Here is a 15963-nt window from a genome sequence, read left to right as displayed (position 1 = left end):
CACATACCATGCCTAATGATATGACAGACTCATGAGACAAACCCTGGGCTCATTTTGGTTAACACCAGAGGACTCTGCAGGGATAGGGCCACAGCATCTTCTGGGAGTTGGAGAAACCCTATGTAGATACTCTATAGTTGGCTGGCCTGAAAGGAGTCACATGCAGGCATTCTGCCCACTCCCGAGAAGCTCCCAAGGACTCCTAGGCCTCATTCACAGGCCTAAGGTAATCTGGCTTCAGGTTCTCTGCCTCAGCTCCTCCAGCTCTCTGAAGAAAACCCTGTCAGGATCTTGGCTCGAATTCTCATTTCAGGAGATTCTACTTAGTGACTAAGAGATGTGTGACACTTAGCATGACCCTTGGAGATAGTCCCTCCTGCAAGTATTCCTTAAAGTAGACTCCACAAATTACCGTAATGGAAGCTTTAAAGTTTTCCAGTTCCTTTTCGGTGTTCTCCTCTGTCAGGTTTCGTTCCCTTTCAGCCTGGTTAATTCTAGATTCCAGGGTGTAGCTGTCATTTCTAAAGGCCAAGGACAGTTGTACAAACACGTTCTGTTGGGAACAAGAGTGTGGAAGAGGTGCTAGGAGGAGTTATTGCAGGGAACAAGGCTGCAGGTGTTTCTTGCTCAAGCATTTTACAACAGACCCCAGAAACAGGCACCAAGGCAGCCATGTGTACTGGAACCCACCACATGGTAAACCACACAAATAATGGAGAATGGTAACCCCAAGTTCATGCCAGGCCCTTTCTGGGACCAGGAGTCCAAATGCATTTTACCAAAAAGTAATAAGAGAATAACACTCTGCTTTCCCCCTAGATTTCAAGAAAGTAACATCCTGTATTTGGGTTTAAATTCAGGCCAGTGTAGCTGATTGTGTAAGCAGTTTGGATTTATGCTAGGATTTATTGCTCAGGGGATTTTGGAGATTTTTGCATGAAACCTCTGTATTTAAAGAAGCCTCATTTGAGATTTAAGTTTTGTTGATTTAAGGCAAACTTCAACAAGCATCTAGCCTGAGTGCTGCAAATCCTGCATCAATAGCAGCTTTAAGTATCTGCCAGAGGATTAAATAAGGCCAGGTATGGTTCTGTTAGAATAAGCTTCCTGGAATAAATATTCTATGCCAAAAATGCATCATGGCGTTCATGAATACATTTTAAAAGGTGGTATTGATCAGACATGGAAATCCTGGAGAAATAGGAAACTACTGGGGAGAGTAGACAGAGGGACTCCACACTGGAAGGGAGGAAGAGTCTTCAGTTTTACAGCCTTCATCTGCCTGACCTGAGTCCAGCGGTAGCAGATTTACATCCAGTGGTCACTAACTCTGCCTGAGTTTCTGAAGTCCATGTCACATACCTGTGGTGGGCAGATATCTCCAGACAGAATTGAAGGCACTGAACTGACTCAACATGATGACAATGACAATATTGAAAACTACTCCTTCTTGAACATCTATGTTATGCCAGGACTGCCATGAGTTTATAAATCTTACTTCATTTAATCCCTCAACAATCCTCTGGGACTGATATACTCATTTTGTGGGTAAAGAGACCAGAGAGGTCATTAACTTGTACAAGGTGACAGGGAGTGGCGGAGTCAGGATTTAATTCTTGGACTGCTTTCAAAGTCTGTTTTACTTCCATCATGCTGGGAGCTGACTGCAAGACATCTGAGGACAGGATTCGGCCATTAAACCAACTGCCCATGGCTTTTGTTCATAAATGTCAGTGAGTGGGCTTTGAGCTCTCAGCCTTGCGATGCCAATTCTCTGTCCGACTCAGCCTCCATGGTCTATGAATAATGCTCAATGCATCATTCTCTGTACCTGGGTTATTCCTTTAATGGTATCAAGTCCTGAATTCAGAAAGAACACTTGGGCCCAAATCTTGGTTTTACTAAGTACTGGATCTGGGACCTTGGGCAAATTATTTGATTGGTCAGTTTTTTCTTCTTTAATTCCTGCTCCACCTGCTTTTCAGAGCTGTTGGGAGGATCAGCTGAAAGGACGGCTCTGCGTGCTCAAGCTATGAGTGGTGTGTCTAGGGCAAGGCTGTTGTTGGCATCTGTGGCAGACATTTCATTTCGTCTGTCTTCCTTTGCTTGTCTGGTCCCCACCAGTGGTTTGCACTGTCTCACCTCTGAGAGGTTCTCCTTGTCCATCTGTGCCTTCACCAGAATGAAATGCAAATTCCTCTTAGCTCACTCCCCACCCACCTTGGGACAGGGAGGCCTCAGAAGACTAAACGTCAAGCCAGGAGCCGCTGTGCTACAGGCAGCTGAGCCGGCTTTCTTGCAGCTGAAGCCCTCAGAAGGCAAGCACCTTTTCCCTGGAGACCAAAGTTTGAAACATGAAATCTTACCACCTTTTACTCCTTTAAAAATAAATTTGATATAATTCTGCAGCCTTCTAGCTGACCTCATGCATCAAAAATATTCACCTACAAAACATAGATAATCCTTGAAGGAACATGACATTTCCAACTACCTTCTTACCTCTGACCAAATTTGTCCAAATCCTCCATTAACTGGGCCAAGAGTGGGAATCGTGTTGGTTCAGTGGCTGGGTATGAATGTCCATGTTATTCATGGTCACTCATTCTCATTTTTGTGTAAAAAAGTCAGGACCAGAGGCTGGAGAAAGGGATGTTTTGAATAAGCCCAGTTAATCGCAGACACTCAATTTCATAAAACACTTGAATCACTTACCTCAACTTCCTTTTCAGTGAGTGGAGGGGTGCTGTGAAAAAGAAAGAAGGCACATATGAACTTTATCCAGCCCGGGAAATAAAGTACAAGGTGACTCTGAATGACCCGCAGACCATGTGTTTTCAGGAACAGAGTAAGCTGAGTTGGTGAGATGGGAATACTTTGTGTTCTCTGTCTACTGTGGGATTCTGACCCTTGCAGAGATAGCATGAAGGAAAACATTAGATACTGGGGTCAGTCCTCCATCAATGTCACCTCTACCTCTGTGACCTTGGACAAGTTATTTAATCTCTGTAAGTGCTAGCTTGCTTATCTGACTAATTATCTACCTTGCAGAAGTAGGAATATAGATATATAATGAATATACATGTATATAATGAATATATATATATATACATATATACATATATATATATATAAAATATAGGTGTGTGCCTATTAATACAGGCAACCATCCATATTTGTGGGTTCCACATTCCTGGATTTCACCAACTGCAGATTGAAAATATTTGAGAAAATTGTGTCTGTACCGAAGATGTGCAGACTTTTCTGGTTATAGTCTCTAAACAATACAGTATAACACTTATTTACATAACATTGCCATTGCACTAGATATTATAAGTCACTTAGAGATGATTTAAAGTCCACTGGAGGATGTGTGTAGGTTATATGCAAACACTATATTATTTTAAACAAGCGACTTGAGAATTTGCAGATTTTGGTATCCATACAGAAGGGGCAGGGTCCTGGAACCAATTCTTCATGAATACTGAGAGCCAACTTTTAAATGACATCCACATTCAGTAGTACCCAGGAAATGTTAGCTATTGTCACTATTCACTCACAGGCTTGCTGTGAGGAATTAATAAGCAAGTGCATTTGTAATTTACAAACTCTGTACATGACCAAGTTGCTGTTATAGTTTTTTCCTTGGACTACCTCAGTCTGCAAAGTCTGACCCTTTTGTTTTTGAGGACTGTGACAAAGTTCCATGAGGCCAAAGAATTAAAGATAGGAAAGAGTATCCTGAGTTCTTCTCCCCAGTGAGCCCCTCTGATGACTGGAAGCACAGTGTTAAGGGAGTCCCAGCTAGCACAGAGGAGTCCTTCTGAGAGGTTGCTTCTCTAGTGCAGGCCCCGCAGCCTGTCCCCAATAAGCAGTTCCTTTATCTGCATGCCCACACTGTGTGGCTGCCACCTCTGTTCCTGCTAATAACTAAAGCTGGCCCCATTCTGAAGCCCAGATTAATGTAAATAATGCACAGGCCCTTTCCTGTGCTGGGTGGGGAGACCGGGAGGGGTCCAACCAACGTCACAGGACTTGGCAAGAGAGGTTGCCATCAATAAGCTTCACAGGAAACACAACTTCCTCCCTTTGACGGGTGCAGAGGGACCTGAGAGCAAAGGTAAGGGTCAGCCATCTCTGCAAGGGGCTGGTTCTCACCCTCCATGAGGGACTGTGAGAGCCTTCCTGTTAGGATGAGGCCACAAGACCCCACAGCTACCAAGTCAGCTGGGAGCAGAACGTGAGATAAACAGCTGCAAAGATGTGCTCTGCTTACAGCCCCGGTCACAGCCCCACCCAGAGGGCCCTTTCCCCTGAGGGCCCACACACTCTTACCTCATACCTCCTGTGGAGCATCACATACTCTCCACACTATTTATCAAAACTCACTGAGCATGCCTCTGACTCCTGGCTCTGCATATTATGTGAAATTTGCATATTTTCATAAATAATTAACCTAACTTCATTCTTTTATTCTCCTACTTTACTGACTCGCAAACAACTACTTTGTTGACTGCTTTTTTGCTCTTGAACACATCCAAATGCATTTTGTTGGTTTGTTTTACTGTACGTGAGATTCACAGGTGGGCACAGGAGGAATTCAAAGAGGTGTGATTTAAGTCTAGTTCCAGGCCAGGCCAGTTCCTGATGTAGACCTAGGCCTTGTAAACTGGCATTGGTAGCTAGAAGGCAGAACCACACACCTCTGAAGGGACCGAGTGTCTTTTCATGTGACCCCTTGTATGTCTTCTTTAAATATCTATTTAAATCATTGGTCATTTTGAGAAATTGGTTATTTGTCTTTGTTGCATTCTAAGAACTCTTAATATAGAAACAAGTCCCTTACCAGATAAAGGATTTGTAAATATTTTCTCCCACTCTGTGGGCTGCCTTTCACTTTCTGGATGGCATTGTTTGGTAGCACAGCAGAGTTTTTATTTGGATGAAGTACTATTCGTCAATTTTTTTTTTTTTTTTACCTTTTTTCTTGTACTTTTGGTATCATATCTAAAAAACCATGGACTAACCCAAGGCCCAGAAGATTTACTCCTATTTTCTTCTAAGAACTTTATAGCAGGCTGGGGAGATAGCTCAGCTGGTAGAGTGCTTGCCTTGCAAGCACAAGGCCCTGAGTTCGATCCCCAGTACTGCAAAAAAACTAAGAAAAAAAAAAAAAAAAGTCATTAGAAGAACTTTATAGCATTATATCTTACCCTTAGATCTGTGGTCCATTTGAGTTAAATTTTTTTTGTGTACTGTGTGAGGTAGGATTGTAAGTTCACTCTTTTGCATGTGACTATCTATTTCTCCCACCACCATTTGCTGAAATTACTACTTTTTTTGGTTTGGAAGATTTTTCACCGAAATCTTTGCCTGGATATCTTGTTTTTGTCATTTATAGGTCTCAGATTTATTAGCTTATCACAGAGACCTTCTTGGACTCCCTGCTCAATGTTTCTCTCCCACGTCATTCTCTATTCATGCCCCATTTCATGATTTTCATAGCAATCTCACTTTCTCAAACAACTAAACTGTTCACTTTTTTCTCCTTCCTTCCTTCTTTCTTTTCTTTTCTTTTCCTTTTTTTTTTTTTTTTTTTGCTGGAGATTGAACTCAGGGGCACTCAACCACTGAGCCACATCCCCAATCCTATTTTCTATTTTATTTAGAGACAGGGTCTCACCTCACCTTTGCTAAGGCTGGCTTTGAACTCACCATCTTCTTGCCTCAGCTTCCTGAGCTGCTGGGATTACAGGCACGTGCCACTGTGCCTGACCCAAACTGTTCACTTTCTAACTCAGCTATCAAGGGCCTGTTATGTGCTAACCCTGTCTCAACTCCCTGATCACACATAATCTCATTTAGCCTGTGTCACACTCCACCAATGACAGAGTACTTAACACCTCAGAAACTAAGACTCAGAAAGCAAAGGTACTACCCCCCATGAGTGGAGGAAGTCTGGTGGGTTTTCCAAGCAATTGTTCTTCATGTGGTTGCTTCATCTATGCAGATAAAAGACTTGGATTCTCCCAGTTATAGGTAAGTGGTGTACCTGGATTGAAACCCATCTCTCCTGTCCCAAAGCCCACCACCCTCTTCTATAATGAGTCTCTGGTGGCCCTTGTGTCCTTCAGGGCTGTGCCCACCTGTGAATCCCACGTACTCTTTGAGTTGGAAACTCCCAGGTTCAGCCTTCCTTATTCTTTTTGTTTTGAATTCATAACCCCTTCCTGGACCACTGGACTGTGGCCCTTCAGGGGTTAAGAACGAAGATTAGTTCTCCTCTGTGTCCCTCCTAGAATCTAACACAGGCACCACCCAACACAGGGTCTTCTGCAATCCATGTTCTGATTTTACCTTCCAGGGAGGGACTTGTGGACTCGCAATTTGCGCAGCAGCACATCAGAAATATTGGGCATGACATCCAAATCACTCTTGGACTCTTCTTCCTCAATAGTTGAGGAGAGTTCAGAAGGGAGCCCTGGAAAATAAAGGTGCTTTCTTATGAAATGTCTGAAATCACAGTAGTACTATTGGCAGCTACTTTCAGGGGGACCAGGAAGAGTTTTAACACTTATAAACCCCTAGTTAGATGCCAGGGGCTTTAATAATTATCATCTTATTTATCACAAAGATCCAGTGAGCTAGAAGAAAATCATCCTGTCTTACAGATAACTTATCCAAGTCTCAGTAAGGTTAAGTAACTTAGTCAAGATTACAGGCAGAGTAAATGGCATAGACAGACTTCAGACTTAGGTCTACCTGTTCCAAATTCTTTCTTCCCATAATTCCCCACAGTGTCAAATGTGATCTTATGTCTGGGAACAGATGTTGGTTTCTGGCAACTGAAAACTTGTCAGCTGTTTGGCTATAAAGAATGAGTGGGAAAAACTCTCTATTTGGTAGTTTTTCAGGAGGTCTCATTTCCAGTTATTTTTCCTCATATATATTCAAAAGCTCTATTTTTCAGTTCCTACCTAGAAATCAGCATTTGGTTTCATAGTTTCATAGATAGGAAAAGAAACAGACATGTCTAGGGCAAAGTTAGGGTCCGAGACCTTAAGGCTCTTTTACATAGCTCTAAAATATAGGTGCCTACTAGCCAACAGAGTCAATGAACAGCCTTTATTATACCCTGAAACCATGCTGGATCTGTGCTGTGATCGCATACATCTTTCCCCTGTTTGAAGACACTTCTTGTATCAAGAGATTCTCTTTTGCAGTCTCCAGCACTTCCAGCTGCTCACTGTGGCCTACCATGATCCAAGGTCCATGCCTGCATCCTGGTTTGTTATCTCAGGCCTACGTGTGCTCTAACGAGTTCAGCATAGGACACTAGCAAATACTTTGACATTGACATTTGTTATTCACACAGCGTAGACTTGCTATGCCTTACTATGAGCTCAAAGTTGACCAGGGTTAAGTCAAAGTCTCCAATTTCTTTTATTCAGTTCAGGTATCCTTTTCCCATACAATGATTGTTTTCCATTTGCATTCAGGAACTTATATTTATCCCTATTTGACTGTCTGTCATGGACTTTGACCTAGCAGCTTTCCAAACTGCTTGGTCATTTTCTAGAACTGTAGGCCAGGCTGGAGATCAGGACTGCAGGCATAGTTGTAGCATCCATCTAAATAGAGCTAAGATTGAAACCATGTGAACAGAAGCCTCACCAAGGGAGACCACACAGAGAATAGGGTACAGATGGGCTCAAGGTTAAGAAAATTTAAATACCTTTAGCTTTCTAACAACAGAATGTTGTTCATGAGTTCCCTGATTTTCATGGTATCCAAGCAAAGACTGGAGGGCCATCTGTCAGAGATGGGATCATCAGCAATCTTTTTTTTTTATGTATAACATGACTAGATATATCTTAGTATCTTAGCTACCTCTCTACTCTTAGATCGATAGGCAATTATTGCTCGCTGATATTTCTATGTGACAGATGGCCAACCTTGTGTTACCCTTGGCATCACTGCACATTTTTATATTTGCACCACACTCAGCAGAGAATCAATTATGCTGTGGGCTCCTGATAACTCTGTATGATTGATTGAACAATAGGAAGCCTAATAATTGAGTGAAACTGTAGCAGGGGCTTTTGCCTAGAAAAATCCCTTAGGTTAAAGGGAATGAAAGAAAGAAAGAAAGAGAAAAAGAAGGGGGTATCAAAGGAAAGGAGAAAAGAAGGAAAGACAAAAGTAACTACTTAGTGATTCTAACCCTTGTTAAAATAACGCCCTGAAGAGTAATGCCAGAATTGGTGGGTCTCAGAACCAACTACCCTCCTCCTGAATGTGACCAAATTAGAAACAAAAAATTTAAAAATCAACCCGAAATACACCAGCAATGTTCAAATACAGGAAATGGCAACACACTTTAAAAATAATGTCTAGAGAAAGAAATTACTGCAATAAACATTGAGCTCCCACCCTTGACAGCTCTTTTTTTCTTCCTCCCCTGAAGAATGAGTTCTGAAAAGATGTGAGAGGAAAGGTTCTGATCAAGTGCAATGACCCAGAACAGCAGGGAAGTGAAAGGGCGGGGGGTGGCTGCCTACAGAGGACATTCACTGGTTTTCCAGGAAGGAGGGTCTCCATCCCACCACACCAACACTTTAAGGAAGGAAAAAGAGAGGAATAACTGTGTTGCCATTTAGCATTTCTTACTGGTTAGGAAGGGAGAGGAAAAGCAGAACGATTGCACACAATTCTATCAGAGTTGCTTGTCTTGAACAATATGAAGGGATTTACCAGAAAGGAAGAGTAAAAATAAAACAAGCCCTTTGGATGGAGTGACTGACAGGAGACATGGAAAGCCCCAACCGAAGCCAACCCCTCCTCCACCCCACTTCTGAAAATGGCATAGTGACCAAATGCCTTGGATTTTGTCTGTCTTTTCCTTCCTTTGCTTAGCAGAAGAGTGAGTGGCTTCTGGGAGGATGGGCCTAGTCTGAAAATAAACACCAGGGCAGGTTGTCTCCATAATTCCAAATTGGAGAAAGTAGTCCAAAGCTCACTCTTGCCCACCGAGGAAACAGATACATCCCCAATCTGGTATAACAAACTCATGTTTTGGGGCTATAAAAAAAGAGCAGAAAACAGTTCTGCAAACACTACTATTCACAGCTCTGTCTGAACTTCCCCTTTTCCCCACCAGTAACAAGCAGACAGACACAAAATGCCCAGTCTTCAACTAAAGGACTGAAGGGAGGGTGACAAGATCTCAGATGAGGCACAAAGAAGTCAATGAAAATCAACCCACCCGATGTATGTGGCAAAAGAAAATCCAAGTAGAAATGTCCAGGTCAGAAAGAAAGAAAACAAAAACAAATGGTGTGGCAACTATACAAAAATACTAAAGCCAAAAGAGGAAGAACAGAAGGAAGGAAGGTAGAAAGGAAGAAAAAAGGGAAACATGTAGGAGACAGATGTCAGGATGGAAACATATCTGCAAAAAAACACGTCAAAATGCAAAAATGCATTTCTGTGCAAAATATATGCCACAAACACATTGATTCTAGGAGAAATTAGAATCTGAAAAAAACTAAAATAAGGGATGAGATGAAAAGATCATACAGAAATTAAAGACCAAAATAGAACTAATCAATAAATTGAAAAATATAGAAGCAATCAATATGTTGGAAAATGAAATAAAACATAAAGAGTTCTAAACTGATTAGTAAGGAAGCTGAGAGAAATTGAATGATCACAAGAAATGCAAGGAAGAAAAGAAAGAATGAGGTTTGCAGCTGGGGTTGTAGCTCAGTGGTAGAGCACTTGCCTTGCACGTGTGAGGCACTGGGCTCAATCCTCAGCACCACATAAAAATAAATTAATTAATTAAAGTATTGGGTTCATTTACAACTAAAAAAATAAAAAAAAAAAAGAATGAAGTATATATGGGCCTGGAGTTGAGACACTGTTGGCCACTGTATAGATTACGTTCTCCCGGAATAGTGAAGCAAACCAATGAAACAAAGAACATATTCAAAGATATAACAAAAGAAAAAATTTCCTCAAATGAGGGGAAAACTGAAGTTGTAAGTTGACCTCATATTAAAAAAAATGTATTTAACTTTTGAAAAAGTACATCTAGTCTTATCTCCCTCCTCCCTTCTGCCTATATTTGTAGGAAAGGGGCATTTGGCATAATAAGATAGGTAGATAGAGAAATGCTTCTCCAGCCACCCTCACAGAAAAGTAGGACGCCTATGGGGGAAGTGATTGCTAAGGAGTGCAGGCAAACAGCTGACCTGAGACTTCTCTACAACGTGGAAAGAGTGGAGCAAATCTGCAGTGCTCTAAGGGTAAGGATTTTACAATTATGTAAGTTGTCGTTTAAGACCTAGACAACATTTTCAAACATGTTAGAACTAGGGGATACAGCATCTCTCAACCCTCCTGAGAAAACGATAATAATGAAATCCCAGGTAAGCAAGAAAATCAAAATCAACTTGAGTATGATGAAACATGATAAAGGGACCAGGGTGAACATTACATTCTTTTACATATCAGTCCAAGGCTAAACAACTGTGAAAACCACGGCTGCAGGATGGAATGTAAAAGTTGTAGCTTTGACAATAAACAAAGAAGAATTCAGCAAGCTTGTAGGTAGTCACAGAGAGACAGGAAGCAGTACGAAGTGGAAGGAAATGCTGCCATTCTCATCTTTCCTCCCAGGAAGTCAGTAGGACCATCCTAGTGACAAAATGTTCTCATCTTTATTCTTGATGTCAGGCATTTGGGGCCTTCATCTTGGAGAGACTGCCTTTCCAAGGCTAGGTAATTCCTGGAGATAGAAGCCAGCTTTCTTTGACATACAAACTAACCAGTCCCAGAACCTACCCCTAACCATCTCCTTTAGCAAACTTGCACATTCCAAGCCAATATTTCCCCTGCCCTAAATCACCCCTGGACCAGGGACTTGACAACTAGACACCTCCCCTCTAGCCGAACCTGCCAACGGTATTTAAGTTAGCAAATCCTAAATTTACTCAGGGCACCCTTCCCCTGACCTTGTGCATTCCTTCCCATGAAAACTCCCATAAAGGTCTGGGTTGTACTCTCACCTCCCTCTTCTGCCTCCTGACCAACTCTGGTCCTTGCCCAGGTGTCCCTGTGCCAAGGCGTGCTGTGTCCCCTGTTTGGAGTAATCTATGAGTATAAACTTCTTCCTTCCTGAGAATCAATTCTGGTTTGTGTGTCTTACCTAATTAAAGCAAGCACTGGGTACAAAGTTTAGAACAGCCATCTGGATTTAAAACATGCAAACACCTACTATAACAACTCCAAACCCCTAATGAATTTCATAATACAATTTTAAAACTTTTAGAAACTAATTTCTTTTCATTAGAGGAAGCAATTACCAAAATTCAGCAAGTCCCATGGTTTCACTTCACTTTAATTCCAACTCCATTAAGTTGTAATACTTTTTATTTTGAGAAAAGTTCATCTAGTCTAATCTCCCTCCTTTCCTTCTTTTGTGTTGGTAGGGAGGGGGCATTTGGTGTAAGCTACTTTTTACTTTCTTCTTTGTATTTTTCATTGTTAGTTGAAATTCTTGATAATGAGCATGAACATTAATGGTTCAAAACATCTGCCTATGCTTGCTCATTCTAATAAAAAACATTTGTTTCTGGACATCTCAAGGATTTGAGGAAAATAACCTTTGGGGCTTTGTTAAAGATGTTCTGAACACAGGATGATTCTCCAAAGCCAAAGCTACTGGTTGGGATAAACTTTCTTCACATCCATCTTCTCAGGAAGGGTTCTCCCCTGTGTGAGATCTGAGATTTTGAGCCCAAACTAGGGGTGTGTGGAAGGACTGCCCATCAATTCTACTTCTCTGCCTCAGCCCACACCTCTCTCAAAATCCAGGTCCAGATATCCAACCACGTCTTAGACATGACCACTTGGATAAAGAGAATAAAATAATCTCAATGGCCACCATTTATTGAACATCAGCTACATATTAGATGCTCTTTCTTGTTTATTCCTTATAGTAGCCCTGCAAAGTGAATAAGTTCTTTTTTCTGGAGAACATGAAACTCAGGTAAGCTGATTCCCCTGGGCTGACCCAGTTAGTGCAAGAGCCAGGATGCAAAAGCAGGTCTGCCTGACGTTTGCATCCCAGCTTCTCATGGGCATTCCACCTGTTCAAACCCGAACACACCATCTTCTCAAGCAAGCTCCCCTCCTGTGCTCCCAGTCCTTAATGTCAACATCCCCCACATGGCCATGCACATAGATACCTGGGGGTCTTTTGGGTCTCCCCTTCATCCTCACCCCTTGTCAAGTCCTGCTAAGCTTGCCTCCAATTGGCTCTCAAGCTGTCCTCCTTACATCCCTATCATCTCGTTACCCTTCATGGTCCTCCTACATGGTGTCCTTTGGCCTCCAGCCTCTTCTGTCTCAAAGCCATCTTTTGTAATTGTCCATAATTATTCTAAAAGATGGATTGGATCCTGAGCTACCTTACCTTCAGGTGTTTCTGGTTTTCCAAAGTGTCCTAAATGAAGTTCAAACTCATCAACTTTGGCCAGCAAAGCCTTCGGCCTCCCACTGTTCCAGCCCCACTGCCCATCTCTGGGGACACATGACCCACACTTGGTTCACCTGGGATTCCTTCTGTTTCTGAAACATGCCAAGCCCTAGATTGTACTTACATATCTTCATTCCCACTGATCCCCCTTCCCAGATTGAAGCTGCTCATATTGAAACCTTCCCTGATTCACCCCTACCGAGTTGGCTGCTTCTTCCCCTTTGTTCCTAAGTACTTTATATTCTGGTTAAGTCTATTGCAATGTATTGTGGGGACTTTGTCTACTCTTGTGCTTCCTCTCTTAGTGAAGGTGAGCTCATTCTTTCATGAATTCATTTAAAATCTACTGAGGTGCTTACTATGTCCCAGGAAAACTTGGGCACTGTTCTCTGAGAGTTTATTATCTAAGGGTACAGAGATTAATCAGAGAAAAATCTAAACTTTTCCTTTCACATTGTGATAAATTTTACAAAGAAGAGATCTGGAGGTGCCAGAAAAGTCTTCCATAGAAAATGACTTTTGACCAGATAGCTTATGAATAAATGGGAGCTCATTAGGCCAACAGGAAGAACATTCCATGTAGAAGGAATAGCATGTGCCAAGGCTAAAAAGGTTGAGGAATGAGTAGCTAAAGGAAGGAGGGGGAGAGTGGCCCCAGAAGATGCTGGGAGGGGAGTGGGTGAACTACATGGGGCCTTGCAGGTTCCACTAAGGATTCAAGTGCTCATTCTAAGAGCAGAATAAAGCCTCTGAACATGCTGAAACAGATTTGCGTTTCATAGATTCCTCTGGCTCTGTGGTCATGGTTTGAGGTGAGTGAGTGAGTCAGGAGTACAGGTGGAGGGACTGGTTAGGGTGAGGCACTCAGGAGTGCAGGCTGAGGGGCTGGTTAGGAGGCTGCTGAGGTAGCTGAGATGACTAGGATGATAGCTGGATGAGGCCCTCCCCTTGAGAGTAGGGCTTAAGCCTTTCTTAAATAATGCATTGTATCATATAACCTATATGGCCCAGGAATTGGCTCACATTAGCCCCACATCTTTGTCCTGAAATAGCCTGCAAATAATCAAAGAGCAAACAAAAACAAAGGAACTGGTTGGATTGTTGGAAAGATCAGATGCAGCAGGGAAGAGAGCCTCCCAGTTCTCAGAATCTGAAGGAGAGCCAAAGTTCTGAAGGCTCCAGAATGTTCTGATAAGAATCTACCCCATTTCCCAAAGGAACAGCCAGCAAGCATCTTAAGAGACTCGCGTTTCCCCATGAGCTCATATGCACTGTTGAATTTAGAACCTGTAAATATTCTCTGGGCCAGCTCTCAGAGTGCTCCCAAAGCCTTTTGTTCTGGGTAGGGAAAGGGGCTTTCAAAATGTGAGAGAAGGAATTCTGCAAATGGCCATCCAACACATACAGTTGTCCACATTTCCTTCACTGTCCTATCACTGGGGAGCAGAGTTTAAAAAAAATGTCTCACTTGGTCAACAAGATAGAGTTCCACACCTCAATGATAGAAATCACAATGACTTTTAGGTGCTTGCTGAACTAAAGACTAGTATCACACAAAACATTATACCAGATCAATGAAGCAGGTGCGATATAACCCCCAATTTATAGATGAACAAACTGAAGCATCAAGGAAATAAGAAACTTGCTCAAGGTTTTGCATCTGGTAAATAGTGAAGCTTGACTTCTTAACCATCCACACTCTCAAATTAAGAGAAAATCAAGAGAAAGAGTATATTTATTAAAAACCTACCATGGTTTTCTTTTTTAAATTTGGTGCTAAAAGGAATCATTCATTTATCTGATAATTTTACTTCTAAGATCCAGCTTATTCTTTATTAATATTGGATAGTGAGGTTCTGCTGTTCATAGTGGATATCTAAACTGGCATAATCTTTTGTAAACTAATTTGGCAGTATGTTATACATTTAAATGTAAATGCCTTTTGCTAAATCAATTGCATTTATAGGATAATATCCCTTAGAAAAACACGTATTTCTATAAAGATACATGTAGAACAATGTTCATTATATAATTATTTAGTAATAGAGGAAAATTGGAAGTAATATAGATATTAATAAGAGGTTAGTGGAATCAAAGTTTATAACAGATCAATTCACAATAACTAAGTTATTGAACCAACCTAGGTGTCTTTAAACAAATAAATGGATAAAGAAAATGTGGCATATATACATATTACTCAGCCATAAAGTAAAATGAAATTATGGCATTTTCCAGTAAGTGAATGGAACTGGAGTCTATCATGCTAAGTGAAATAAACCAGTCTCCCAAAACACCAAAGGCCAAATGTTCTCTCTGATATATGGATGCTAACTCACAATAAGGGGGCAGGGAGGGAAGAAGAGAATTTCATTGTATTATACAAAGGGGAATGAAAAGAAGGGAGGGAGGATGGGAATAGGAAAGACAGTAGAATGAATCAGACATAACCTTCCTATGTTCATAAATGAATACATAACCAGTGTAATTCCACATCATGTACAACCATAAGAATGGGAAGTTATACTTCACGTATGTAAAACATGTCAAAATACACTCTACTGTCTTGTATATTTAAAAAAAATTTAAAAGAGTTGAGTGTGGAAAACATACATGTTTATATCAGTTCTTTATGCAATACTACAAAACGATTTAAAAATTTATAAGCTCCATATATGTTAAATGGGAAATGATGTAAGTATATGTTAAGTAAAAAGACAATGTGATAAGTACCCAGTCACCCACCAAAATCTACCCAAACAGATGGAGTTTAATTTGTGCATAGTATCAGTTGTTTAGCTAGCTAGAATCATAAAATAATTCATGATTCTTTTCAATAGACATCCAAAGGACATTTGATAAAATTCAACATAAATCTTGAAACAACTTTTACTCTCCAATGCATTATTGTATTGGGGTTCTCTTTGTTACAAGAAGAACTTGGAAGAGAAAAATGTTACTTTGGGAAAAAAATACATAAAATAATATAAAATATGAAACAATGTCATATTTTATATTTTATTAATATTACATATTGTATGATATCAAATATAAATATCAAATAACAAATACCTCTATCTTCCCTTGATGCTGGTTATGGTCACGGGACAACAGCATCCATACAATTGCAGCTGAAAGGAGGTATGCAATCCCTACCCTGCTCATTTATTTATTTGTCTACTCTGGATTTCCACTCTTTCTCCTTCCATGTAGTGGGAACCCAAATCTGATTCAGCTTTGACCTTGTGACTAGTCTAACACCACAGGCCATGGCAAAATGACAACTGGGAAGAAACCAGGGTCCCAGAATGCTTGCTTGGAGCAGAGCCAGCTGATACTTGAACAGCTCACTTTGGAACTTTACACCAGAGTAAAACAACTTTCACTCTCCAATGCATTATTGTATCGGGGTTCTCTATGTTACA

At 41.1% G+C, this 15963-nt stretch overlaps 1 protein-coding gene across 14 annotated transcripts in view; it reads right to left on the bottom strand.

Annotated features, from left to right (window-relative positions):
- Irag1 (inositol 1,4,5-triphosphate receptor associated 1) overlaps window positions 1–15963 on the bottom strand; it is a 110684-nt gene that overhangs the window by 25308 nt on the left and 69413 nt on the right. For all 14 annotated transcript variants that reach the window (XM_047518281.1, XM_047518280.1, XM_047518282.1 and 11 more), the window contains 3 exons: window positions 6355–6478; window positions 2713–2743; window positions 413–553 (listed from right to left, as the gene is read on the bottom strand). In XM_047518281.1, coding sequence (XP_047374237.1) covers window positions 413–553; window positions 2713–2743; window positions 6355–6478 — 296 coding nt within the window. The remainder of the gene's footprint in view (window positions 1–412; window positions 554–2712; window positions 2744–6354; window positions 6479–15963) is intronic.

Source organism: Sciurus carolinensis, chromosome 11 (assembly GCF_902686445.1).
Source record: "Sciurus carolinensis chromosome 11, mSciCar1.2, whole genome shotgun sequence".
Lineage (NCBI taxonomy): Eukaryota > Metazoa > Chordata > Mammalia > Rodentia > Sciuridae > Sciurus > Sciurus carolinensis.
Note: the sequence above shows the minus strand (reverse complement) of the source record. Positions and strands in the feature narration are given on the sequence as shown.